This window comes from Rhincodon typus, chromosome 4 (assembly GCF_021869965.1).
Source record: "Rhincodon typus isolate 14 chromosome 4, sRhiTyp1.1, whole genome shotgun sequence".
Classification (NCBI taxonomy): Eukaryota; Metazoa; Chordata; class Chondrichthyes; order Orectolobiformes; family Rhincodontidae; genus Rhincodon; species Rhincodon typus.
In genome coordinates this window covers 99,303,088-99,330,814 of record NC_063335.1, presented here as the reverse complement: position 1 = coordinate 99,330,814, position 27,727 = coordinate 99,303,088, and the positions used below count along the sequence as shown (strand labels likewise).

The 27,727-nt window shown below is 41.0% G+C and overlaps 1 protein-coding gene across 1 annotated transcript in view; it reads left to right on the top strand.

Annotated features, from left to right (window-relative positions):
- col22a1 (collagen, type XXII, alpha 1) overlaps positions 1–25,528 on the top strand; it is a 266,290-nt gene extending 240,762 nt beyond the window's left edge. Inside the window, exons 36-45 of the mRNA XM_048596182.1 lie at positions 1,970–2,023; positions 5,244–5,297; positions 5,416–5,487; positions 6,149–6,184; positions 6,880–6,924; positions 12,977–13,156; positions 13,572–13,638; positions 20,344–20,526; positions 22,294–22,371; positions 24,789–25,528. Coding sequence (XP_048452139.1) covers positions 1,970–2,023; positions 5,244–5,297; positions 5,416–5,487; positions 6,149–6,184; positions 6,880–6,924; positions 12,977–13,156; positions 13,572–13,638; positions 20,344–20,526; positions 22,294–22,371; positions 24,789–24,976 — 957 coding nt within the window. The 3' untranslated portion in view covers positions 24,977–25,528. The remainder of the gene's footprint in view (positions 1–1,969; positions 2,024–5,243; positions 5,298–5,415; positions 5,488–6,148; positions 6,185–6,879; positions 6,925–12,976; positions 13,157–13,571; positions 13,639–20,343; positions 20,527–22,293; positions 22,372–24,788) is intronic.
- Positions 25,529–27,727: the final 2,199 nt, after the last annotated feature.

Here is a 27,727-nt window from a genome sequence, read left to right as displayed (position 1 = left end):
CCGCATCCCAAAACCAGTCCAGCTCGTCCCTGCCTCCCTAACCTGTTCTTCCTCCCACCTATCCCCTCCTCCCACCTCAAGCCGCACCTCCATCTCCTACCGACCAACCTCATCCCGCCCCCTTGACCTGTCCGTCCTCCCTGGACTGACCTATCCCCTTCCTAACTCCCTACCTACACTCACCTTTCCTGGCCCCACCCCCGCCTCTTCGACCTGTTTGTTTCTTCTCCACCTATCCTCTCCTCTATCCCTCTTCTATCCGCCTCCCACTCTCTCCCTATTTATTTCAAAACCCCCTTCCCCTCCCCCTTTTCTGATGAAGGGTCTAGGCCCAAAACGTCAGCCTCTCTGCTCCTATGATGCTGCTTGGCCTGCTGTGTTCATCCAGCCCTGCACCTTGTTGTCTTAGAGTCCTCTAGAGTTCTCCTATTTCTGTGCAAATGTTAGAATGGTTCCTACTGGAGTGATGCTGGAAAGTGAGAAGAACCTCTGTCAAACTTCAAGATGTGTTCATCTCCATACCATCAGCCCTCCTTCTAATGTGCCAGACTTGAGACCTTCCTCAATAAGCCCATCATTTCTCCCCCTTTCCTTTGTCCTCATTTATTATTGGGCCAGTCATGGCACTTGCTGCTGGATTTCTCAGAGCAGCTTCTATTACCATTCCACTGTCTGTTCTCAGCGGATATTTTGGCGAGGGACAAAGTTCTTCAACCTCCATGTCATCCCATAGGCTCCCTCATCTGTTGCTCACCCCAATCAGAGGTATTGATCTATAATTTAATTTCAATCTTTATTGTCTCCTGAGATTTTTTCTCAGGATGTGGGTATTACTGACAAGGCTGGCGTTTGATGCCCATTCCTAAATATCCCAAAAAGATGATGAAGATCTCTTTTAAATAGCTTCAACAGCCACTTGCTATAACTTACTTCAAAAGACAGTTAAGGTCAAACTACTTTGGTGGAACGAAAGATTGATCAGATCCCATTCATTTACTAGTTGCTTGGCCACAACAGGCTTATACTCTTTTTGTGATACTAATGTTTTATTTCCAAATTTTCAAAAATGAAATTAAAATTCTCAATCTGACAACAATGGGATTTGAACTCACATCCACTTAGTTATTTATGTTAACCTCTTTGTGGCCTCGTAACATAACCAATGCAATATCAAGAGGAAAGTTTCCATTGTCTCTGCTGAGCAAAAATGGGGCAATCGCATCCACAAATCAGACGGGTATAACTTATCATCTTCCACTTGCAATCAAGTTGATATGAGCCTTTCTAAATACAATTGTAGATGTATAAAGCTTCTGTTTTTAATTTGACACATCAATCTTCAGGAGGAGCTTCTGAATTCATCCTTGCTCTCAATATTGATTGGACCAATAATATCATCGAGCTCTACAGCACAGAATAAAACCCTTTGGCCCAACACCAGTCAAAAACAAACCCCTAACTATTCTAATCCCATTTCTTGCACTTGGCCCATGGCCTTGTATGGCTTGGCACCCCAAGTGTAAGTCTCAATCTAAATGCCATTCATTGCATGTCAATAAGCTCTGAATGATACCTGCAGGCTGGATTGTGAATGACATGCTTATGGGAAAACATTTCAACAGTTTTCCCAACAACGAAGTACTCGGTCAAAAATTCTCTAATGTGAAAGCAAACATCATGAGCACAGGACAGAGCATGGGTCACAAATCCACTTTCGGTCACAGTCAGGTTTTCTGTATGAGCTGAGTCAAGCTGATATAGCGTAGCTATGCAACCAGTTGTTTGAGATTTGATGTTCTAAGTGAGGTCTGATGGCAGCAGCAATTTAGTCTAAATCAGAAAATGCAAGATCCTCATGTTAACCTTTAACATCTATGGTTGTAAATGGAATATCAAGTTCATACTTATTCCATCACTGTACTTTTCTGTTTGTGTCTGCTTCATTATGAATTACATTTTATATTTGTAGGGTGAACAAGGACCTCCAGGACCTCAGGGTCCTCCTGGTTTAAGAGGTGTTCAGGTAAAATAAATGTTCGCTCACTTCATTGGGGGAGCCATTAATTATTGTCTAAGGTTTTCAAACATCTTGGTAGCTGGTTCTGTGTTAAGTTAGCCGACACCCTAGACATTGAAGTCCTGACTTAAATCTTTTCTGAAAGCATTAGCCCCTTACAATGAGTGCCTCCTTTCCCTAAGATTTTGCAGCAAAGCTTCCATCAATCTTTTTTGATAAAAGTAGTTTTCTTCATGTTGTAACATCCAAACCTACTGGAATTGTGCAGAATAATATCAGTCTTTTGCTTTCAAGTGCCACATTGGTGACTTAAGTGATTCATAATTCCACTTTCAACAGCTTAATTGGATTAGTGCTCCTCCCATTTCACTGGTTTAGCATCTTGTATGAGAGCTGTCATTCACATTTTAGCCCAATGGGCTGACGAAAGCAAATCGTTAAGTAAACCAACATAAATTCGCCCAATAGTTTATCATAACTTCTCATTTTTCACACTAATTTCTAGGCGTAAATCAGGCAAGTAGAAATTCTGCATAATGTCAGGAAATTTCAGACAATGATGTAAGAAGTCAAACGAGGCCTTTCTTGGAGCAACAAATAGTATTTCCCAACAGAATTTTGGATGTCAATTTGAGAACCTTGCTAGTGAGAGGCCTAATAGCTGGGACTATTACACATTGTTACTCTCATTACTACCTAATCTTGGTTTATTAATATGCAGATTCCAAATCCACCATCCACCAAATAGGAACTAGATGTTGAGAATACCGACATGAAAGTCAGAACAGCGAACTGGTGATTCCAGCTGCCATTTACTCCTGCAGACCTCCATCGTAGACACCCAACATATTCCAGGATAATAGTTGAACCCACCCCATGTCAAGAAATACTAAAAGGACACTGTGCATACGGGGACCTAGATCACAGATTCAAGCAAGCTACATCTCAGGGCTGTCCACTAGCTTTCTTAGTGCTCAATCACTGAAGACCTCCCTGGACGCACACGGTACCCCTATCTTGCCTTTTAAAGCTATTCCTCAGCTAAAGTTAACTGACTCACAATGTTTCTGGCTTGACTTGTCTTTTAGCACAAAGCTTGTCATGGTTGTTGGCAGACCTTGGGTAAACATTGTTACTGTATGACACTATGCTACGTCAATCTCACACTCACAACATGTGTCACCAGTATATGCAGCAATGACACAGCATTCAAACAGATGTCCATTTCTCAAAGTCTAAGGGGAGTATTCCTCAGTCAAGTTAAAGAAACCAGTCCCAGGGTCAAAGGCAGCCTCTGATTACAGTCCAGGGGCTAGGAATGGACATTGAGCTACTCAGGCTGGGAATGGCCAGGTCCTCTCCTTATAGAAGGTGAGAACCTGAAGGTCTGTTATCACACTGCCTGCCTTGGCTCTTTCTTCCCTGTTGTAGGCTTTTGTTTCTTTTTTCCTCCTGGAATTAGAGAAAGGAAGGTACTGAGTCAGGCGAAAGTGCATGGCACAACTTTTACTGCAGTTGCAGGTGGGGGTGAGGTGTCCCAGTAGGCAGCACAGAAGCCATGCAGGGTTAGTGGTGTGGGGGATTTGGATGGATAAGAGACAGTGAAAGAATATATTGTATGCAACAATGAAAGTCGTAGAATACAAGGCTTAGTGGGAGATGCGTGCAGGAGCAGAGACAGAGTGAGCATGAGTTAGCAGAGAGAAGATGGTGGCACTTATCCTGGCAGAGCAGAGTAGGCCATTGCTCTTTTTCTTCTTTTGTGGGTGCTCCTCCAGATGGTTGAGACTGTACTGACGTAGGTGGCAAACTCAGCCCAGGCTGGCAGGGTCTGGTTTGCTAAGATCAAAGCAAACAAGACACGGCCAAGGAAAAGTGGAGATGCAAGAAAAATGTGGTTGAGATCAAATTCTGAAGTTTTAGAAAGCAATATTGAGTCCTGGAAGCTAAAAAGTACCAAAGTTGAAATGAAATGTTGTGCCTCTAACTTGCACTAAGCTTCAAGGATGGAAATGTTAGCTTGGAGCAAGGTGGTTTCTTATAATGGCAAGAAACTGGAGCCTATTAGACTTTATCCCTGTTTCAGGGGATTGCTGATAGTAATGACTGACAATAAAACAGAATAAACTTTCCACTTCTTCCCCTGTTACAAACTAAGCTCACTTAGAAACAGATCAAAAGATAAAAAGTTTTCATTGTGGAGACATTTATCTCACACAGCCTTCCTCCTGAATAGTGAGATTTCACTCTCTTTATACCTCGCTAGTTGTTCCAGGTCAAGATGTAGTTTACTAGGGAAAGGAACGATGACCTCTGGGAATTCTTTCAATATTATGTGATAAATCAGCCAATCAAAATTAGTACATTGAGAGCACCGGTGTGATTGTCCGTTCTATGTGTCTTCAGTAGAGTTGAGGATCAGAAGTTAACCAAAATGGAAGTCGTGAGAAATGTAAAATCTTCATATGATTCAATGTCTCTCTCTCTCTCCATCTCTCTCTCCCTAACTCACTCACTCGCTGAGTTTACCTGATTGTTTCTAATTAGGTGGTTAAATCAATATGGATTTGGGATTATTCCAGAAATAGAAAGGAAATGAAAATAAATATTTTAACACATTGGACTGTATTTTACAGGTCACCCAAGGGTGGAGAAGAATGCAAACATATAAACTGATTGCAGGGTGCTGAGAGTGTTGCATATTGGTCTACAAGCAACTATTAAGGCACACTACAAAATTAAAAAAATTTGGAATGCAGACTTGTTATTGCGGAGACACCATAGACCAAAAGACATCCTTCTGTGATGATCAGGTTCCCATGTGTGTCACAAACGTATCTTACCAAAATGAAATGCCACATATCAAGGAATATTCTGAATAAACACTGACTTGGTAGAGTTCTTCGAGGTATTTAGGGTTAAAATAAAATAAAGATTCATTTGCCCTACCTGAACAGCAGACTCAGATTTAATATAATTACAGAAATAATTGACGGATGCTCACAAGAGATTTCTCAACTCGAGATATGATATAAGATGTATAATTTCCAAAATGACTTTGAATCAGAGTTTAAAAGCTGTGAGATAACTGCTTGGAAAAAGAGGAGGAATGTTTCAGGTTATATGAACCATTCAGAGAGTGGAGTAAGACCAGAAGATATGTGAAGAAAATTATTGGTGCAGACTATCACCACCCTCGTTATCAATGTATGTATTATGTTTATAGGGTAAAAGTGGTCCTCCTGGTCCTGAGGGAAAACTTGGTCCTCCAGGTGACCAGGTAAGAAAACAGATTTTTTCAGATTCTGTAGCACTATTACAGGATTTGACTGACAAAAGCTGGCACTGTGCAGAAAATTAGACTGACTCCATTCACATGAACTAATTTTCAATTTTAGGGACCAAAGGGTTCTAACGGAAGAACTGGAGACCCAGGGTTTCCAGGTCCCCAGGGACTACCAGGACAACCGGTGAGAATTTCTGTCTGATTTCTTTGCCTGAAAAGAGAGTGAGATTTGTTTTTGTTTAAAATTGTTTACGAACTTGATGATGACAGCCTTCTCTTTATGAAACAATATGGAAGCCCTGAAGAGAAAATTCTCAAAGTGCATCAGACCAATAGTGGGTCTCCTCATTTCTGGTTTCCTCAAGGGCAGGATTGTTTTCTAAGCTCCAGCATAAAGGTGATTACATAACAAAACTGAAGAAATATCAGAAAATTGCTGCATGGTGTTTAGAGCACTGCCATTGGTGGTTAGCAGTCACTACAGCACAAATACTTAAAAATTTAGAGTTTCAAATCAATTTATCACCCTCACAACTTAATTATAATTTCACTACGATCAATTTATAGTTTATGCTGCCAAAAATTTGCCAATTTAGTTTTGAATTGGCACTCAATAATGTCATGGTCTATCAATCTGACTGAGTAATCCAAATTATTGTCTCGGTTCCTTGATGTGTAAACATGTTCTAAATTCTTATATTCTCTTGTATTATGCATTTTGTTCACTCCCAAAAATATTGGTTTTCAATCTTGATACTTGTCTATAAATCTTCTATTTACTTGCCCTACTTTACCCCTCCTTTTAAGTTGATTTTTGTCATCCTATTCTTTTATTCCATGAACAGGGACAGCCAGGAGAGACGGGATTCCCAGGAAAAACAGTAAGTAAAGCACAACATGTTTATTCTTATCAATCTCTCGTAGAAATCTTACAGTGTGGAAACAGGCCATTCACCCATTAAGTCCACACTGGCCCTCTGATGAGCATTCCACCCAGACCCATCTCATCCTTTTCACCCTGCATTTCCCACGGCCTATGCACCTAGCCTACACATCCCTTGTCAATATGGGCAATCAGCCTTACCTGCGTATCTTTGGACTGTGGGAGGAAAGTGGAGCGCCTGGAGGAAACCCAAGCAGACACAAGGAGAATATACAAACTCCACCTAGACAGTCTCCCAATGGTGGAATCAAACCGAGGTCCCTAGCACTCCGAGGCAGCAGTGCTAACCACTGAGCCACCGTGCCACCCATGATAATAATCTGTTCATGGCCATTATCAAACAAAGCCACAGTATACATGATGTGTTAAGGAAGTGTTGTGGTGGTGATGCCACTGCACTTGTAATCAAGAACCCAAGCCTAATATTTCATGCCTGGCTAGCTCAGTCCATAGGGTATGAGACTCTTAACTTCAGAGTATGCTATGTCACTGTCCCTACTACTGGGTCAGAGGTTTCTTGGTTGGAGCCCCACTTCTGAATTTTGCATTTCTGAACAGGAGGTTAAAAATAATTAAATCTCCTCATTGTATTCATGATGAAAGTTTCAAGACTGCCTTTACTCTTTTGTGCAGGGATCTCCAGGCAAATCAGGTGAACGGGGGTCCAAAGGAGAAAGAGTAAGTGATGCAGCGATGAAGACAAACTGAATATCACTAGACCACCTGAGCTGTCAACTAGCCAATAAACTGACCAGCAACCTCAGATAAGTAACAACTCCAATGTAAGAGAGTCAAACTCAATATGCAGTATTATTCATTTCATTGTAAAGCCAAGTCTAATGCTACTGTAAGCAGATATCGCTCCCCTGATGAACATCAGAACATAAGTAATAGGGCAGGAGTAGGCCATTCAACCTCTCAAGCCTGGCCAATCATTCAATAAGATGACAGTTGATCTATCCCAAAGCTCAACTCCTCTTTTGTGTCAGCATGCCATAGCCCTCAACTCCCCGATATTTCACAAATCTACTCTTTAAATATTTATATCATCAAAACAGTTAGATCAAACCTGAAACCTGCGTGGTCCGTGTGGCTCATATTATACTATTTATTGTTTATACTCACCGAAGCAAGGCAACATACAGTCCATTTTAAAATGCCATAAATATACAGATTGTTGGTATTAAGATGTCGAGGAAGATTTTTGTGATTACCGCTTGGAAGTTAAACATTGTCCAGACAGAGTGCAGAAGAGAAAACTGGATAGAGGATTTCAAGCTGCTATCAGAACATACTAATTTTACTTCCATCAAATAAGGGACATTCTGTAAGTAATCTGAAATCCACATCATCAGACCATGCTGTGCTTCACCTGAAAACCCAGGCATTATTCTGGCTAAAGTTCACAATTATTCCTATAGTTAGTTTCTCATTCTAGCCACATTCCTCCTACATCTGATGCCACCAGAAATACATTAATTGGTCATTCATCGTGCTTGTACGTTTTATGGAATCCTATTGTTTATAATTAATACGTAACAACAGTGACAGCACTCCAGAAATAATTGAAATGTAGCAAAGCATTTTGGGACATCCATTGAACATGGGAAAATGCTTGAAAAAATACACATTGGTTCTTTCTCTATGTCAAATTCAAATAATAAATTTCCCAATAAAAATATAGAATCTAAGGAAGAGAAGTAAATAATGTTACGAGAATTATTTTTAATGAGGTACTGAACTCGTATTTTGTGAGATTTACGTCTTTTGCTCGGCTTCATCGACAAAGAAAATTCAGCCCTCCTTCCAAGGTCAGGTGATTAAGAATGCTGGGAATTCAATCTCCTTCAGTTGTTACATGTTAAGTTAACAGGAATATCTTATGGTTCGCATTGCCCTTAATGGGTTTTGCATGTAAATTAATCAGTTGGAAAGCATGCATAATTTACTGGTGATGGTAAATGGATGAAAAAGAACAACATAGGTGATTTGGTGAAGGAAAAAAACACGTTCCATTCTGTGTAAGAACACTTCCAGATATTAAAAAAACACATATTTTAGTGATGTTGTGGTGCAGTAGTAGTGTCCTACTTCTGAGCCAGGAACGTATCCTATTTGGTCCAGAGATGCGTGATATTGTCAGTGAACAAGTTACATTCATAGAGTCATGCAGCATAGAAACAGGCCTTCGATTCAACTCGTCTATGCCGACCACATTCCTCAACTGAACTAGTCCCATTTGCCTGTGTTTGGCCTGTATCCTTCTAAACCTTTCCTACCCACCTACCTTTCCAAATATCTTTCAATTATGTCCGCCTCTACCACTTCCTCTGCCAGCTCATTCCATTTATGCACCACCTCTGTGTGAAAAAGAAAATTGCCCTTCAGTTTCCTTTTAAATCTTTCCCCTCTCATTTTAAATGTCATCCCTATTGTTCTGGGCTCCCTTGCCCTGAGGAAAAGACCTTGGCTATTCACCTTATCTATCCCCCTCATGTTTTATAAACCTCTATAAGGTTACCCTCGGCCTTCTATGTTCCAGGGTAAAGGGTCCCAGCCTCTCCTTATAACTCAAAGCTTCCAGTCTCAGTAAAATCCTTGTAAATATTTTTTGCACCCTTTCCGGTTTAATAATATCATTTCTATAGTAGAGTAACCAGAATTGTACACAATACTCCAAATGTGGACTTACCAATGTCTTGTACAGCTGTAATATGACATCCCAACTCATGTACTCAATGTTCTGACCAATGAAGGCAAGCGTGCCAATTGCCTTCTTCCCCACCCTGTCAACCTGTGACGCTACCTTCAAGGAACTATCTACCTGAACCTCTAGGTCTCCCTGTTCAACAACACTCCCCAGGTTAACTGTATAAGTCCGGTCCTGATTTGTCTTACCAAAATGCAACACCTTGCATTCATTAGAATTAAAATCCATCTACCATTCCTCGGCCCACTGGCCCAGTTGATCAAGCACTGTTGTACTCTTAGATAAGCTTCTTCACTGTCTACTAAACGACCAATTTTGGTGTCATCCACCAACTTAGTAACCAGGCCCCCGATTTTCTCATCTAAATCGTTTATGCAAATGAAAAATGACAGTAGACTCAGCACCAATCTTTGTGGCACACCACTGGTCACAGGCCTCTAGTCTGAAAACAACCCTCTACCACCAATCTCTGTGTTCTGCCATCAAGCCAATTTTGTAGCCAATTGGCTAGCTTTTTCTGGATCTCGTGCAATCAAACCTTACTAACCAGTGTACCATGCAGAACCTTGTTGAAGGCCTTGCTAAAGTCCATGTAGATAATGTCCACCGCTCTGCCTTCATTGACCTTTTTGGTCATCGCTTCAAAAAACTCAATCAAATTTGTGAGACACAATTTTCCATGCACAAAGCCATGCTGACGATCCCTAAACTGTCTTTGCCTTTCCAAATACATGTAGATCCTGTCTCTTGGAATCCCTTCCAACAATGGACCACCACTGACGTTAGGTTCACCGGTCTATAATTCCTGGCTTTTCCTTGCTGCCTTTTTTAAACAATGGCACAGCATTAGGCTTCCCCCAGTCTTCTGGCACAACCTGTGGCTGTTTATGATACAAGTATCTTTTTAAGGACCCCATAATTTCCTCCATACCTTCCCACAATGTCCCAGAATAATTTTGATCAGGCCCTGGGAATTTATCTTCTTTTATGCGTCTTAAGACCTCCAGCACCTCCTCTTCAGTAATGTAGACTCTTTTCAAGACATCACTGTTTATTTCCCCAAGTTCCCTAACATCTATATCTTTCTCCATAGTAAATACTGTTGAGAAATATTCATTTAGGACCTTACCCATCTCCTGTGACTCTTTGCATAGATGACCTTGTGGCTCTTTAAGGGGCCCTATTTTCTCCTTAACTACTCTTTTGCCCCTAAATTACTTATAGAATCTCTTTGGATTATCTGCCAAAGCTATCGCATGTCCCATTTTGCCACCCTGATTTTCCACCTAACTGTACTGCTGCGTCCACATACTCTTCAAGGGATTCACTTGATCCAAGCTGTCTATACCTGATATAAGTCTCCTTTTTTCTTGACCAGAGTTCCAATATCGCTAGTCATCCAGTGTTCCTCACTTCTGCCAGCCGTGCCCTTCACTCTAACAGGAACATGTTGACTCTGAACTCTCGTTATCTTGTGTTTGAAAGTGTCCCACCTGCCACTCATCTCTTTATCTGCAAACAGCCTCCTCCAATCAACTTTTGAAAGTTCTTGTCTAATAGCATCAAAATTGGTCTTGCCTCAAATGAGGGCTTTAACTTGTGGACCAGACCTATGCTTTTCCATAACTATTTTAAAATTAATGGTCCAAAAGTGCTACACCCCATTAGTACATCAGTCATTTGCCATGCCTTATTTCCCAAGAGGAGGTCGAGTTTTGCCCCTTCTGAAGATGGGCCATCTACATATTGATTGAGAAACCTTTCCCGAACACACTTGACAAATTCCTCCCCATCCAAGGCTTTAACACTATGGCAGTCCCAGTCTATGTTTGGAAAGTTAAGATACCCTACTATTACAACCTTTCTTCATCTATCTGCAATCTCTATGCACATTTGCTCCTCAATTTCCCACTGACTGCTAGTGGACAGCACAATCACATCAAAGTGATAATCCCTTCCTATTTCTCAGTTCTACCCATATAGCTTCACTGGATGATTCCCCCAGGAATATCGTTTCTAAATATTGCCGTGATGTTTGCTTAGTCAAAAATGTCACTCCCCCTCCTCTCTCGCCTCCCTTTCTATCCGTCCTATAGCATCTGTACCCTGGAACATTGAGCTGTCAGCCCTGTCCCTGCCATGCTCTTGCCTGCCCAGTCTGTTTAATTTCTGCATGAGCCTTAACCTTCTCCTTTGTCTCAATACTGTTTAGGATCCCACTGCCCTGCCAGCTAGTTTAAACCCTCCAGAGTAACTCCAGCAAATCTCCGCCAGGATATTGGTGCCGCTCCAGTGAGGGTGCAACCTATCCCTCTTGTACAGGGTTACCATTGCCGCAGAAGAGATCCCAATGATCCAAAAATCTGTATCCCTTCCCCCAGCTCCTCAGCCACGTATTCATCTGCCCTATCCTACTATTCCCACTAGCATGTGGCACTGGAAGTGATCCAGGGAATCCTACCCTTGAGGTCTTGCTTTTTAACCTCCTGCCTAACTCCCTGTAATCACTCTATAGGGCCTCATTCTTTTTCCTACATATGTTGTTGCTACCAATGTGTACAATGACTTTGGCTGCACACACTTCCCTTTGAGAATTTACTGCAACTGCTCCGAGACGTCCTTGACCCTGGCACCATGGAGGGAACACGCCATCCTGGAATCTTGCTCGCAGCCAGAGAAACGTCTGTCATGCGCCCTGACTACAGAGTCCACTATTACAGTTGCTTTCTTGGACTTTGCCATAGCTAGTTGTGATGCCAAATACCTGGCTGCTGCTGCTATTTTCCCCTGAGAGGCCAGCACCCCCCAACAGTATCCAAAGCAGTACACTTATTTGAGAGGGGGATAACCACAGGAGACTCCTGCATGACCTGCCTACCTCTCTTGGCATCACCAATCTACCTGATTGAACCTTATGGTGTCATCACCTTCCTGAAGCTACTATTATTACACTCTCTACCTGCTGTATGCTCCTCAGTGCATCCAATATGCCACAGCAATTGGTCCATGTGGTCTGAGAGGAGCTGCAGCTGGACACACCTCCTGCACGTTGATCAGAAAGTAAAACTAAACAGGAATATGGCTCTTGTTGTGTAGTATAGACTCCCTACCTTTGGGTCAGAAGGCCTAGTTCAACTCTCACCTGCTTCAGAGGTATTTCAGAGGCACGTCATATGGTTGAATAGGTTGATTAAAATGACTAACTAAAGCAGCAGAGCACTATAGCCATCACCATGTCCAGGCCAGGGATTGTGGAGGGGTTTGTAATTCCTGACTGCCTGCTTGTTTAAAACTGAGATGGGAAGGAATTTCTTCAGGCAGAAGGCGGTTAATCTATGGAACAAATTGCCACAGAGGACAAGTGGAGTCCAGGTCATTGAGTGTCTTTAACACAGAGATAGATAGGTTCTTGAATGATAAAGGGATCAAGGATTACAAGGAGAAGGCAGGAGAATGGGGTTGGGAAACATATCAGCCATGATCAAATGGCAGAGAGACTCAGTGGGCTGAATGGCCTAATTCTGCTCTCATATCTATATTCTTATGGTCTTCTTTTCTCCAGCTGTGTCCTAGGAAATGGAGCATATGGTGTCCACTGGTATCCTTGAGGCTTTCAGAGATATGGGGGTGCTGAGGTACAGTAAAGGAACAAAAAACAGAAATATTTAGGGCTTTTGTGGTGCAGTGTTATGCCCCTACATTTGGCCAAAATGCCCAGGTTCAAATCCCATCTGCCCGAGATGTGTGTCAAAACATGTCGGAAGAGGTTGATTTCCTATATTTTACTTCCACTTGCAACAGAATAAGATTATTATTTCATTCAAAGAAGCAATCAGAGGGAATCATCTTAACAACTTAATGGTGCTAGCAACCAAAATGTTGTCTCTTCAAAGAATGCTCAAGAATTTGATGGCCTAGAGATGACTGAAGTCAAAGGAAAATAAGAAGTTCAACAATACTCTTCCACTTCAATATTTTTTGTTATATTCAAATTCAATTTTTTCTTTTCTTTTTGGGCAGGGTGAGCCAGGTACCAAAGGTGAAAAAGGAATCCAGGGAGACAAAGGACGACCTGGTGATCCAGGGCCTCCAGGTATAAAAGGACACACTGGGATAATGGGTCCAGTGGGGCCTCCAGGAGAAAGAGGCCCAGTTGGGTTACCAGGCCAATCGGGTCTTCCCGGAAAACCTGGAGAAAGAGTAAGTCGCTGAATACTGCCCTCTTGGTTGCGGATCGCAAAAACTTTGAGTGTCAAGCCAACTGTGATGGGGAAAAAACAAAATCCTTACATTCGGAATTACTTCAAAACTCTAGTTTGGAATTGAGCATTCCAGTCAAACCCATTTAAAATTATCTCCTCTGATCAACTTTAGACGTGTTAGCTTCATAAAAATCAGGGATCATTTTGTGAAATAAAACCAGCCACCAGACGAATGGAATAGGAATTTATATCCGATGTCCTGTACATTTTCTATTCACTTAAAGTTACATGCTTAAGTACCTGTTACTTACTGTCAGAGGCAAGGTTACCGATCAGAATTGGAGTTTGGTAAAATTATCCCTCATATTTTGATTTAACATTGATTTATGTGCACTTGGTTTTATTTTTCCTAGGGTGAACCTCCATCTTCTGAGCACCTGAGGAGACTTATAAGGGAAGAGCTGTCAAAGCAGCTCGATGGTAAGTTGCACTTCATATTTCTGCATTTACTGTATTATACTTTTGGAAGATATGATCCTGGCCCCAAAGTTTCAATCCAGCATAGATTCATTCCAGATGAAAGGTTTGTCTTATGAGAAAAGATTGAGCACTTCAGGCATATACTCACTCTAGTTATGATGGATAAGAGGATACCCAATTAAGGTGTATAAGATGCTAAAGGGTATTAACAAATTAGACGTAGAGTGGATGTGAGGCAATCTAGAATGAGAGGTCATAGTTTGAGGCAAAGGGATAGCAGGTTTAACACAAGACAAACAGGAATTACTCTTCTCAAAGTGTCATGAATCTGTGGAATTCACTGCCCCAGAGTGTGGTGGACACCAAAATACTGAATAAATTTCAGGAGGACATGGACACAATTTTATTTAGTAATGGGTTAACTTGTTATGGGGAACAAGCAGGCAAGTGGAGTCAAGGTCGAAATGATCGTATCAACTAGCGGAATAGGCTCGAGAGGCTGAATTGTCTATTCCTGCTCTTAGTTCTTATTCTGATATTCAAAACAGTGTTGGCATGTAGACTGACCTTGAATCATGCATTTAGTAGCTGAAAGGAGAACAATAGAATTACTAACATTATCCCAGACCTTGAGGATGGCACGGTGGCTCTGTGGTTACCACTAGTGCTTCACTGTATCAGAGACCCAGGTTGGATTCGATTTCAAATTATGGTATTTAAAAGATTGTCTATCTCAGGCAGTTGCAACAGTATGACGACAGTTGTGTGTTCATTGACTCCTCTTGTGCGCCTTTTGATTGATCTCAGTTTGTAGCACTTGTTCTTAATTCTTTCTGTTATAAAGATCTTTTTTTTCCCTTTAAACATCCACAGGATGAGGGCATCGCTGCCAGGAAGCATTTATTGCCCATCCCTAATTGCCTAGAGGGCAGTTAAGAGTCAACCACATTGCTGTGGGTCTGCAGTCACATGTGGCCAGACCAGGGCAGGATGGCAGTTTCCTTCCCTAAAGGACATCAGTGAACCAGATGGGTTTTTCCCAAACAATCAGCAATGGATTCATCATTAGACTCTTAATTCCAGATTTCTATTGAATTCAATTTCCACCATCCACCATGGCAGGTGAACCCGAGTCCCCAGAACATTATCTGGGTCTCTGGATTAACAGTCCAGTGATAATACCACTAGGCCATCATCTTCATAATTTGACAATCAAATTATGAAAATAGATCATAGGAATTGGCATGTTTGATAAGAAAAATGATGTTTGGAGCACAAAATTCTTAAGTTTAGAGTGAAGTGATAAGTGAATTATTAGGAAGACTGCAAAATATTAGTTCACTACTTCAAGTGACTCAGAAGTAGACTGTGAATTATTGACACATAATGCAGACATTATTCCTCACATTGAAAGATTTGCTACTCAGACTGTCAGACCTACACCTGTAAACCATTGCTGTGGATCAGTCTTAACATTATCATTGAACGCTCTTGTTTCTGAAAGTGTCCCTGAGAAAAGCTAGGTAAGGATAAATAATTTTAAAGCAAAAGTCAAACATTAATGCCATGTGTCAATATTGCTGATGGATCATCCTGCACATTAATTTGTTGTATTCTATGATTCTGTATGATCTGCAGATCTCACCATGTTTACTCTCCCTGTTGCTGGTTGGAAGGGTATTCTATCTGCCTTGAACAGCTAAGAACACTGGTACTTCCATCACATCTTACATAAATGATTGTAATGACTTGTCATTATCAGTGCCACATAAATTAGTGTCACTAAAGGAGTTGGTATCACTTTAAGAATTGATGACGAATATCAGTAAGTCTTGATTTGTTGTATCAATGATTGAAGAATCAGATACTGCAGGGCTTTTTTTGCAAATCACAAAATTGGGCCTGATATTGTCATGTGCTCTGGTTCTTGAGTGTGTCTACTGTTTTGCAGTGTCTGAAGAAATAGGTTCATCCTCTTCAAGCATGGAGGGATGAGATATATCCTAAAACTGAAAAAAATATTCTTTGAAAAGTCAAGGCACTTCTGGGTTATCCAATCCTCCTGATGTAAAGTTTCAGCTGTTAGGAAAAGTTGAGGTCAATTTTGGCAAAATGCCACCCAATCTTCAAGGGATAAAAGCTCTCATTCCTCGTAAGAATGAGACAATCCTTCACAAGTGGAATGAAGTTATCATTTTGAATGGAGTTAGAAACAAAGAAACTGCAGATGCTGGAATCCAAGGTAGACAAACAGGAGGCTGGAAGAACACAGCAGGCCAGGCAGCATCTGGAGGAACGGAACAGGCAATGTTTCGGGTATTACCTTGTACCAGTTGTAGAAGACTGAGTAGTACACAAGCCTGCCAAAACATCAATGACCTATTCTGATTCTATAGGCTCCTAAAGAACTCTACCATTGTAATACTACTGCAAAACACCTTTTAACGAGAGGGGATTTTTTTTTTCCCAAGGGCCTAGACCTTGATGTCTGATGGTTGAAGCGACACAGTGTAAAGCCATTCTAAAATAGCAGGCAACATAGTCAAAGTTCCTCCTGAGTTGAGTCAAAATTCAACATCAAAATTCTTGACTTTTAAGATGACTGACCAAAAGTCCTGGGCCAACTCATCAACTAGACCTCACAACAGCCCATGCGAGACAGAGGAGCAGATATGTAGTCAGATACTGGAAAGGTGTGAAAAAATGCAGGGCAGTTGTGGTGGGTGACTTCACCTTTCCTCTTATTGACTGGGACTCCCTTAGAGCCATGGGCTCAGATAGAGAGCAATTTATTAGATGTGGCCAGGAGGGCTTTTTGAGACAGTACGTTGACAATCCAACCAGCGAGGAGGTCATACTAGACTTGGTATTAGGGAATGAGCCAGGACAGGTGATCAATGCTTCAGTAGGAGAGCATTTCAGACTTAGTAACCATAACTCCATAAGATTTTGAGTAGTCATGGACAAGGACAAGAGTGGCCCTTGGGCGAGGGTGTTTAATTGGGCGAGGGTGTTTAATTGGGCAAGGGCCAATTATACTCAAATTAGACAAGAACTGGGGAATGTGGGTTGGGAGCAATTATTTGAGGGCAAATCTACATCTGGTATGTTGGAGGCTTTTAAAAACCAGTTGATTAAAGTGCAGGACACGCATGTCCCAGCAAAACTGAAGGATAGGAATGGCAGGGTCTAGAAACCATGAATGCCAAGGGAAATTGTAAACTTAGACGAAAGGAAAAAGGAAGCATACATTAGGTCTAGGCAGCTACAAACTGATAAAGCCCTTGAGGATTATAGAGAAATTAGAAAAGAACTGAAATGCATAATTAGGGAGGCTAAAAGGGGCCATGAAATATCTTTCGCAAACATGGTCAAGGAGAATCCCAAGGCATTTTATGCATATATTTGAAGAAAGATGGTATCGAGGAAAAGAGTGGGTCCCTTCAAGGACAAAGGAGGGAAGTTATATGTGGAGCAACAGGAAGTGGGAGAGATCTTTAATGAGTACTTTGTATCGGTATTCACGAAGGATAAGGTCATGACTGATGTTGAGGTCAGGGATCAGAATGTCAGTATATTAAAGGATGAAGTTTTGTGTATCCTAAATTGCATTAAAGTAGACAAGTCCCCAGGGCCAGATGGAATCTATTCCGGGTTACTGCGAGAGGCAAGGGAAGAAATAGCTGGAGCATTAGCAGCTATCTTCATATCCTCCTTGACCACCGAGTAGGTTCCAGAGGACTGGAAATTAGCCAATGTTGTTCCCTTGTTTAAGAAAGGAAGCAGGGATAATCCAGGAAATTATAGGCGGGTGAGTCTGACATCTGTGGTGGGGAAGTTCTTGGAGAAGATGCTGAGGGACATGTGCACATTTGGAAGAAAGTGGACTAGTTATTGACAAGTAGTATGGTTTCATACGGAGAAGGTCATGTCTCACCAACCTGATTGAATTTTTTGAAGAGGTAACAAAGATAATTGATGAGGGAAGAGCTTTGGATGTAGTTTATATGGACTTTAATAAGGCATTTAATAAAGTCCCACATGGCAAATTGGTACAAAAACTAAAATCACATGGGATTCAGGGTGGGCTGGCTAGATGGATACAAAACTGACTTAGTCATAGAAGGCAGAGGGTAGCGGTGGAAGGGCATTTATCCGAATGGAGACCGGTAACTAGCGGTGTTCTACAGGGATCGGTCTTTGATCATCTGTTGTTTGTAGTGTATATAAATGAGTGTATATAAATGATCTGGAGGAAAATGTGGGTGGTCTGATTAGTAAGTTTGCAGATGACAGGAAGATTGGTGGAGTTGCTGATAGTACTGACAATTGTAAAAAAGATACAACAGGATATAGATAGATTAGTGACTTCGGCACAGAATTGGCAGATGGAGTTTAATCCAGACAAATGCAAGGTGATGCATTTTGTAGGATCAAATTTAGGTGTGAATGATACTGTTAATGGCAGAACCCTTAGGAATATTAACATACAGATGGATCTGGGCATGCAGGTCCATAGTTCCCTAAAAGTGGCGACACAGGTGGCCAAATTGACTAAGAACCCATATGGCATGCTTGCCTTCATTTGCTGGGGCATAGACTATAAGAGTTGGCAAAACATGTTGCAGCTATATAAAACCCTTGTTAGGCCGCATTTGGAGTATTGTGTGCACTTTTGGTCACCACATTACCAGAAAGATATGGGAGCTTTGGAGAGAGTGCAGAGAAGATTCACCAGGATGTTGCCCAGTCTCGACGGCATTGGCTATAAGGAAAGGTTAGAAAGACTAGGATTGCTTTCACTGGAAAGACAGTGGCTGAGAGGAGACCTGATAGAGGCATAGATAGGGTGGATAGTCAGAGGCTTCTTCCCATGTTTGAAGTTTCAATTACAAGGGGGCACAGATTCAAGGTGAGAGGGCAAAAGTTTAAGGGAGATGCGCGAGGAAAGTTTTTCACGCATTGAGTGGGAGCAGCCTGCAATGAACGGCCAGAAGAGGTGGTGGAAGCAGGCACATTGGTGACATGTAAGAGGCATCTGGATGGTTACGTGTAAAGGGAGGGAATAGAGGGATATGGACCGAATAGGGGCAGAAGGTTTGTTTTTAGTTTAGTCAGGGAATGATGATCGGCATGGGCTTGGACGGCTGACGGTCCTGTTCCTGTGCTGTACCTTTCTTTTGTTCTTTTTGTTCTTTTGTTCTGCTGCAGAGTCAATGATGTAAACTTGACCAATAAAGTGTTTAATTTCCATCAATTTCCTCTTCTGCATCTTGTCCAGTCAGTCGGATTTTCCATTGTTCAGAAGTTAATTTATTCAATTTGCAATTTAGAGATGATCTTGAATTTTCAGATTGTTGAAAGTGACTGATTCTGTCACTGTGAAAACATTGGGTGTCCCCTGCTGGGCAGTCTTTTCACATGTGTAACCATCTTGTGACACAACACCAGCATTACAAAATTGGACTGAGCCTTGGACTTAACCCGAATCACATCCCAGTTACACATGCTTTGCCGTGCTTGGCTGGTATGTTAAACCACCTTGCTCTAAGTTGTCTTCTTTAGACTGCAAAATAACAGTTGGCTGTTGAGGACTTTGACCACGATTCCACCTTGGCTTTGTTTGAATGTGCTATAACCGAATGAACTGGCCAGTCTACGTAAATCATTCATGAAGGAGTCCACCAATTCCCCCTTGCTGCTGGGACTGCTGATTCAACTGGGTGCATTCAATAATCAAACTTTTCCTGGGGCTAAGATGGACTGACGTGGAGCTGTTGCTGCTGTAAATGGAGACCTGAAGCTATTCTATTCCCGTGGAAGATGCAATTCCATTTATATGCTTGCACTTGTTCTTCGGCATTGAAGAGCGTTGGACGAGTTAGAAACTAAACAGCTAGTGTAGACATTTTGCCACAACACAGCATGCCTGACTTCACATCACTACCTCAACATGCAGAATTTGGGAAGGATTCTCAGGATTTTTGCCTCATAGTTCTTCCACCTTGTCTCAAGTTTCTTCAAATTAGATTGGTGCCTCTACTCGTGCCACCACGCTTTAGTATGGGTTAACCTGTACAAGCAGTATTTATTGACAATATGAACATTATGATTTTGCAGCAAACATCTCTCCCCTAAGCAGCTCCCGTTCCATCCTCTAGCAATGTCTATCCCTTGTAGCTTCTGAGGTCACTCACAATTACATCACCAGCATACCTCAGATACTCAGCTGCAATTCAATTATTTTTCTACCATGGACATTTAACACTCCCTTCCAAAGATGATAATTGATTTTTAGGGATTATGCAAGTAGGTTACAGGTCCACCACGAAACTCATTGAGCGGTGAAACTGGCTAAGGCATGCTAAATGGCCTACTCGTGCTGCCAAATTGTTCAGAAAATCAATCCTCCAAGAAAAGGGAGAAAAATATAGTAAGAAGTAAGTCAAAGCTGTGAGAGTGACATGGTCCGTTATACAATCATTGATTTTTATTGTATTTCTGTAAGTTTAGAGTTTAGAAATTGTTAACTTCATAAGCTTTGTGAATGAGTTTGTGTAGTTTGCAACTATGTCAAGATCCTGGGTCTTTCAATATCCTGCATGCAGTGAAGAACCAAACTAGATAAGTTTCATAAAATTATACAGATGGATGTCCCTTTTTGATATTTCAGTAAACTAGAAGCTTTGTTATATTTGTTTACAGTGCGGCTGTCCTATCTCATGTCTCAGTTTCCACCAACATCCATTAAAGCACCGCCTGGGAAGCCAGGGCCTCCAGGCCCACCAGGGACTGATGGATTTCCCGGGAGGCCTGGTGTCCCAGGAGAACCTGGGCCACCTGGGCAACCTGGCTCTGAAGGAGCCAGTGGACCAATGGGTCCAAAAGGTATGAATGTGCTTCTCATTTTTAAAAATGTGCTCTTACGTGTATTGAAATAAAATCGCTCAGTAGTTCCAAATTTCAGACCCAGGTTCAGGTTATTCATTGACTGCAAAGTTTAAAATTGGTCAGATGCTAAGGTCAATAAAATTGAAATGGATAATCTAGTAATCCTAAAACATATGAATAGAATGGGAATAGAAGGATACGGTCCCTCTATACATAATACATAATATATTTTAAGTATCAAAGTAGAACAGTAGTCTCACCAAAACATTATGCTTAATGTGGTAAGATGTGAGACACCATAATCGGTACAAATCACTCTGGCAGATTTATATTCTCTTGTTTTATCAGGACTGGGGATAAAACTTTAACATGTGCATAATGATTTATTGTAGGTCTCTTAATCTTTTTTAATGTTTTTTCTTCATTACATAATTTTGAAATTTTTAATTTATTAAAGGCAAGGGCATGAGCTAAATCCTTATTTCAGGCCAACACCTGTCACTTACAATGAGCTTTTCATCAACGTAAAGTATCATTTCACCTCCTCAGAGATATCATGATAATTAAATGGATAACGAGTTAATATTACAAAAAAAATGAACAAATAAAATTACAGTGTAGGAACAGGCCCTTCGGCCCTCCAAGACTATACCGACACGGAGCCCATCACAACTAAATCCCCCTACCCTTCCAGGGACCGTATCCCTCTATTCCCATTCTATTCATATATTTGGCAAGACGCCCTTTAAAAGTCACTATAGTATCTGCTTCCAATACCTCCCCCGGCAGCGAGTTCCAGGCACCCACCACCTTCTGTGTAAAAAACTTGCCTCATACTTCACCTTTAAACCTTGCCCCTCGCACCTTAAACCTATGGCCCCTGGTAACTGACCCTTCTGCCCTGGGAAAAAGCTTCTGACTGTCCAGTCTGTCCATGCCCTTCATAATCTTGTAGACCTCTATCAGATCGCCCCTCAACCTCCGTCATTCCAGTAAGAACAACCCAAGTTTCTCCAACCTTTCCTCATAGCTAATGCCCACCATACCAGGCAACATCCTGATAAATTTTTCTGTACCCTCTCCAAAGCCACCACATCCTTCTGGTAGTGTGGTGACCAGAATTGAACACAATATTCCAAATGCGGCCTAACTAAGGCTCTATAAAGTTGCAACATTACCTGCCAATTTTTAAACTCAATGCCCCGGCCGATGAAGGCAGGCATGCCATATTGATGATGTCCATGTAATTCTTGGAAACATCCAACATTGATAAATTTCAGTAAAATCGATAAAAGCCCTAGTCTGACCTCTTGATAATGTGGTGTTGCTTCTTCTTAGCTGCGGGTGATTTGAAGGATCTTCAATTCTCAACAGCAGAAAGTAATCTCTCTTATTCTGTAGAGCAATTGCTTCACAAAATTCTCTTAGCAATTCTTATTACTTCCTCATCATGTTCAAAAGATTAACAGGTTTGTGCACAACATACACACGCACAAAGCGTGACTATAAAATGTTTTGAGTATGGGATATTTGTCCCCGTATCTCTGGAACCAAGTATAGTATTTTTTCCAACAATTAATCTTTATAATAGCCAATTTAAATACAAGTGCACATCATTATTTCATTGCTCAATGAAGAAATTAACATCAGCATTGATCAAGACGAACATTTATTTTAATGTGCGTTTAATTTCACAAAGGCAAATGGCATTTTTGCTATCAGCTCCTGGCCTGTTATATGTAAGTAGTGTTGTTTTATGTTCAGGTGATAGAGGTGCTAAAGGTGAAAAAGGAGAGACGGGTATTGGACAGAGGGGTGATCCTGGTCCACCAGGCCCTGCTGGTAAGATTTTATTTTCCATTTTATTAGCTAACATAACATCACTTAAAAAAATTGAGTATATAGTTTGAAATCTTGGTTGAAGGTATAAAGAGTGATAAAAAAAAATTTGCTTTTTCTCATTTGCGTTGTTCTGTTTTGTAGACATGTATTATTTAAGAACAGGAATCCTTTTCCTTCATGCTTATTAACAGTCGGGCTACCTGTGAGTTTAAAGGAACATTCCAAGAATAATCTTCTCATTCAGATTACTTTATGCTCTTTGATGTTTGCACCAATCCATCAAAACTAGGTTTAGTAACAGATTATGAATTAAGGCTTTACGAGATAAGTTTCCTGAATTGATCATGGATGAGCTAGGGTAAAAAATAGAACTGTATTGGTGATGTACAGGGAACAAGGGGGTGGTGTGTCAGGAATCAGTATAGAGGGACATCTATATAGTATTAAATCTGGATACTATATCAGAGATTGTTTCATACTGGTAACAATGAATTTAGAAGGAAAGACAACCTGATTTCTCCAAATGATTGAAAATAAATCCATGTAATTTGTTATTTGGCAAGATTAGGCTCCACACAAAATAGCCTGGAAGCTCAGGTCCCTGTTTATCTCAGGTTTTCGTAACTCTTTTAACGGGCAAGTAGCTATTCATCTGAAATTCCTTCAGGGAGCATCCTTGCAACTTGTTCTTTGCTATGTCTCCAAGGCTTAAAATTTTTAGTGATCAGAAATAGAAATTGCAATTGCTGTGTGATCTGATAAGACTCACGTGACTTGAAATCTAATATCTTTGATCTTTATTCCATTGTTTTGCTATTTTATTCAAACTATTGGTTTACTCTACATCATTTGTACATATCTGGATTTCCATGAAGGAGATGGTTATTGGGATTTGGGAAAGTTTCCAATCTGAGAAACCTGTCTGCCAAGAAGGTCCTGTTTTCATGCGTGGGCATTGGGTGGGGGCGTGGGGTGGTGGGATGGAATTGGGTCTACTTCCTTCAGGTCTGAGTTAGCAACAGAGGGAGACAGATGATGAGGCTGAAAGGTTAGGGGAGCCCATCTTCATTGTCATAGTGATAAATTTCAAACCCTCATCAGATATCCACCTTAGCGTCCACCCAGCAGCGTGTCCCCGATATGTCTTATGAACCCACTATGCACCCACTCACCAACAATGTTCCCCATTTTTCTCCATGACCCCATTTCTCCTATGGCTAATCCATGGCCTCCAAATATCCTATGCCCACTGAACAATCTCTTAGCTCCAATTTTCCCCTCAACACTCCCTCATCTCCCATATTTCCCCTGTCCCTGTCAATACCGATCTACTACCCCTTTAATCTTCTATGCCTGTTCTCCCAATATACACTATACAGAGAACCAAAGAGTTGTTGGCAAGCCAGCCATCATCACAATCATCCTGAAACTCATGACACAAGCAGGATCTTGAAAAAGACATGTTGAAAATCTATGGTCAGCCTACAATCTCCTAAAAGCATCAATCAGCCACAAGTATTAATTGTTCTTCTTCATTTTCATCATCATCATCAGTTCTCTGCCTGAAGGCTGGTCCAGCTCACTGTGCCATGAGCTTGACAATGGACAAGTAGACATATCCTCAATCCACCCCAGCTAAAATGGGGATTAAACACCATGCCGTTGACAGCAATGTGGTGCACATCAGCCATCCAACCAACTGAGCTGAAGTGCCTCTCCCCACGCACTCCCAGCACCTTAGCCAAAAAGAATAATCACAACTGTAATGAGAGTGAACTACCAAGAAAAGTTACAGAAATTTAAGGATTGATGGACCTCATCAAACGTGAATTGTAGAGAAAAAAAAACAATGTATACAATATGGCAGTAAAAATAGACTACCCAATTCAAATTAGTAAAAGAAATTATTAAGTCATTAAAAGATGCTAAATATTTATAATGTGTCTCATGACCTGGCAGAATATAGCAGATTTCCAATTGAATGACTTGAACTCAAAATGAAAATAAAAGGCAAACTTGCATTTATCCAGCTGGTTTCACAACCTCAGAATTTCCCAATACACTATGCAACGGGATGTGTGCCCTTCTGTACTTTGAAATAGTGCTACGGAACTTTTAAATTCACCTGAGAGGGCAGATGAAGCCTTAGTTCAATGTACCAACTACAAGACAGTAAACAATTTCTTCAGAATTTCACTGGTATGTCAGTCTTGATTATTGTGCTCAGGTTTCTGGAGTGGGACTTGAAGCCATAATGCTCTCCCTCAGAGGAAAAAAATATTCTCCCAGCTCTCCCATGGATGACAAAAAAATCTGAATGATTCAGTACTTTGGAGTTAAGGCTTGACGGGTCAAATTTCATTTTTTCTTTCCATTGTAAACTTTCACTTATCTTGTTTCAACTGTTACATTTATAGGTATCCCTGGAACACCTGGCTATGGGAAAGATGGAGTTCCTGGTACTCCAGGGCCACCTGGAGAGTCTGGCCTACCTGGAGGGATAGGTCCTCAAGGACCCCCTGGTCAGAATGGAATCTGTGACCTGGCTCAATGTGCTTATTATGCAAGTATGGCCAGCCGACCAGCTAACCAAAAAGGACCTTGAGCCAAAACAAAAAGAGTTTGAAGAGATGAAGGATGCAGATGCTGTTTAATACAAACATAAAAATATATCCGACCGCAGTCTGTACAGCGATCACTCCGAGCGCACATGCGGCCAGCTAGATGTGTTTTGATATGAGATCCTGCCATCTCCTAGAAAATCAGGAGAAATATACTGTATCCCAGCCATTAAACACACACACACACAGGTCCCTTCTGCAAATCCATATCAGCACCCAATTGTAACAAAACTTGGTGATTTAAAAACTTTCTAACTGTACATATTTTCAAAATTTGCAGCAAGTTTCCTGTATAGTTGTACCTCATCTGTAGGACAATCCAGTGTGCATGTGTGAAATGCAATTTACATGCAGTAGATTACTTAGTTATTGTTGGATTTCAGTTTTGTGAATATATATATAAAGTAAAATTAATGGCAAAGATGCTGATTTCCCCAGGCTTAATTTAAAAGCAAATACCTCTTCTACAGGCCCTTGAGGGGCAATTTATTTTCACGTTGCACGAATAATGTACTTGAGTTTTCAATCATATATCATATTTTAGCTAATCATAAAATATTAAAATTCTGATTATTTTCTTTGAAGAAATAGTAATACCTGACCTTGCTGATGATTTATTATTTGTGCCTTAATTTAAATTGCAATTTTTTTTTTAAATTTAAGCTTTATTTTATCATGCTTATTGAGGCAAGATATTAATGCTGAAAATGGAACATTTTTCAATTCAAGAACACAGCTTTTGCTTCAAGTGCTCTCTGGTCAAGTGTAGGTCTGCCTATCACAAAGTTATGTTCTCCCCCAATTGTCTGCACAATTTCTACTATACATTGTTACGACATTTTTAAATACATTTCTCACACCAGCCATATATGGTGGCTTCTTGGAATGAGGTTGCTTTTTTTTTAATCTTTGTTGTGTTGTTTACCACTTTCTCCAGCTGGTTGGGGAAGGATAGTGAAATTAGTTCTCAGGTACCCCATTTAAGCGGGGGTAGACAGGACTAATTTCAGAGCACAACACCCCATGTGAAATAACTCCAAAAAGACTGGTATCCCGTCATCAAGTCATCCCTTATTTACAAGGTCAGAAATCACACGACACCAGGTTATAGCCCAACAGGTTTATTTGAAAACACAAGCTTTCGGAGTCTTACTCATTCTTCAGGTGTTCAGTCTCCAAAAGCCTGTATTTTCAAATAAAGCTATTCGACTATAACCTGTTGTCGTGTGACTCCTGACCTTGTCCACCCCAGTCCAACACCTGCACTTCCACTACCACTTCATGGCCTTTATTTACACCGTATATAATACTTGACACTGATCCAGCTTCCTCAGAGTCAGCTGCCAGAGAATGAACAGAATCGCTGACACTCCTGTTTATATCTGTCAGCCAGGGGTCCCTGATTGGACCAAGTTAACAGCCCCAGTCAGGGAACTATGAGGCCCTGCTGGCTGATTTCATTACAATCACTATACCATGCAACTTTATTCTGGATACCACAGTATAAGAAAAATCTGATGTTCTGGCAGCTTCCTGAAATGGGTATTTTGCCTCATGAGTTGTAGGTCTATTGCCTGTTTAAGGGGCTTTGTTGGATAAAGCAGAGTTGGAGACAGACTAGCTTGATCCAATTATTTGTTTCCTAATGGAACTGCTGGAGGCTGCCTACAAAAATCTCTGCTTATATATTAAGTTAAGTAGAAATGAGACTAATTTCTCTGCAGTTAACTTGTTCTGGTCTACATAATTGGTTTGAAACTGGCAGCTATCTAGCACTTCGGTAAAGTGTGCTTTGTCACATGTAAGTCAACCACTTAGATAATTATGGACATTGTGATGGAGTATAAAATCCTGCTGTCAGCTATTGTCCACACACCCACACTCTTTAACCACAATGGAGTAATGGCCCTGGCTGATTAACTTTCCCTCTCTAACTGAGGCCAATTGTATCAACTGTGTCCTCATTTCCTCAGGTCATATCTAGGCTGTATACTTTTACAGCACAAAAAATCTATACATGTATCCATTGAACCATCTTATCACAACACCACTGAAGTATTTATTTATGATCATTTTACCCTAATGATGAGCACAACTGCAAAAATGAACAGGCAAGACAAGGACAATGGGACATCACCATGCACTCAGATTATCCATTGTCTTGAATTTATATTATCATCTAGAAATATTTTTCATTTTTTTAAGTTACCTTAACCAATTATCCAACAGACAGCCAGAAATATGAAAGATTCTGTCCAATTGTTTCAGTTTTTGTGTGAATCCTGGTTGAAAGTTCCCAGAGATGAGATCATACCTACCCATCCACGAATACTTTTGCCTCAGAATACTTCTAGTAGCATGCAGCTGACTTTCCCACCATGAGTTCAGTTTTCAGTGGACACTGGAATTGCTGCAGTGCCTTGCATTCAGAGCTCAGCAGCGCGTGGAGAGCTGCAGAGTCTAAGTAACAGAGGACCTGTGCAAATGCTTTCTGAGAGTGACACAAATAACATTAGTGGAAGATAACTTTTGATTGAAGGAAACACTATTTGTTCAGGAAACTCATTATGTTCTTTCCTCCAATTGCCACTGCCTGCAGCAAGTCTCTCCCCTAATCTAGCTTTATTCTTCTGTGGAAATGAGAATTCATGCCAATACACCAGTAAACCCTAGGATGGAAAACCAACCGCAGTCAGCACAGATTCCATTCTATATAGAAGTCCCAGAATCATAAA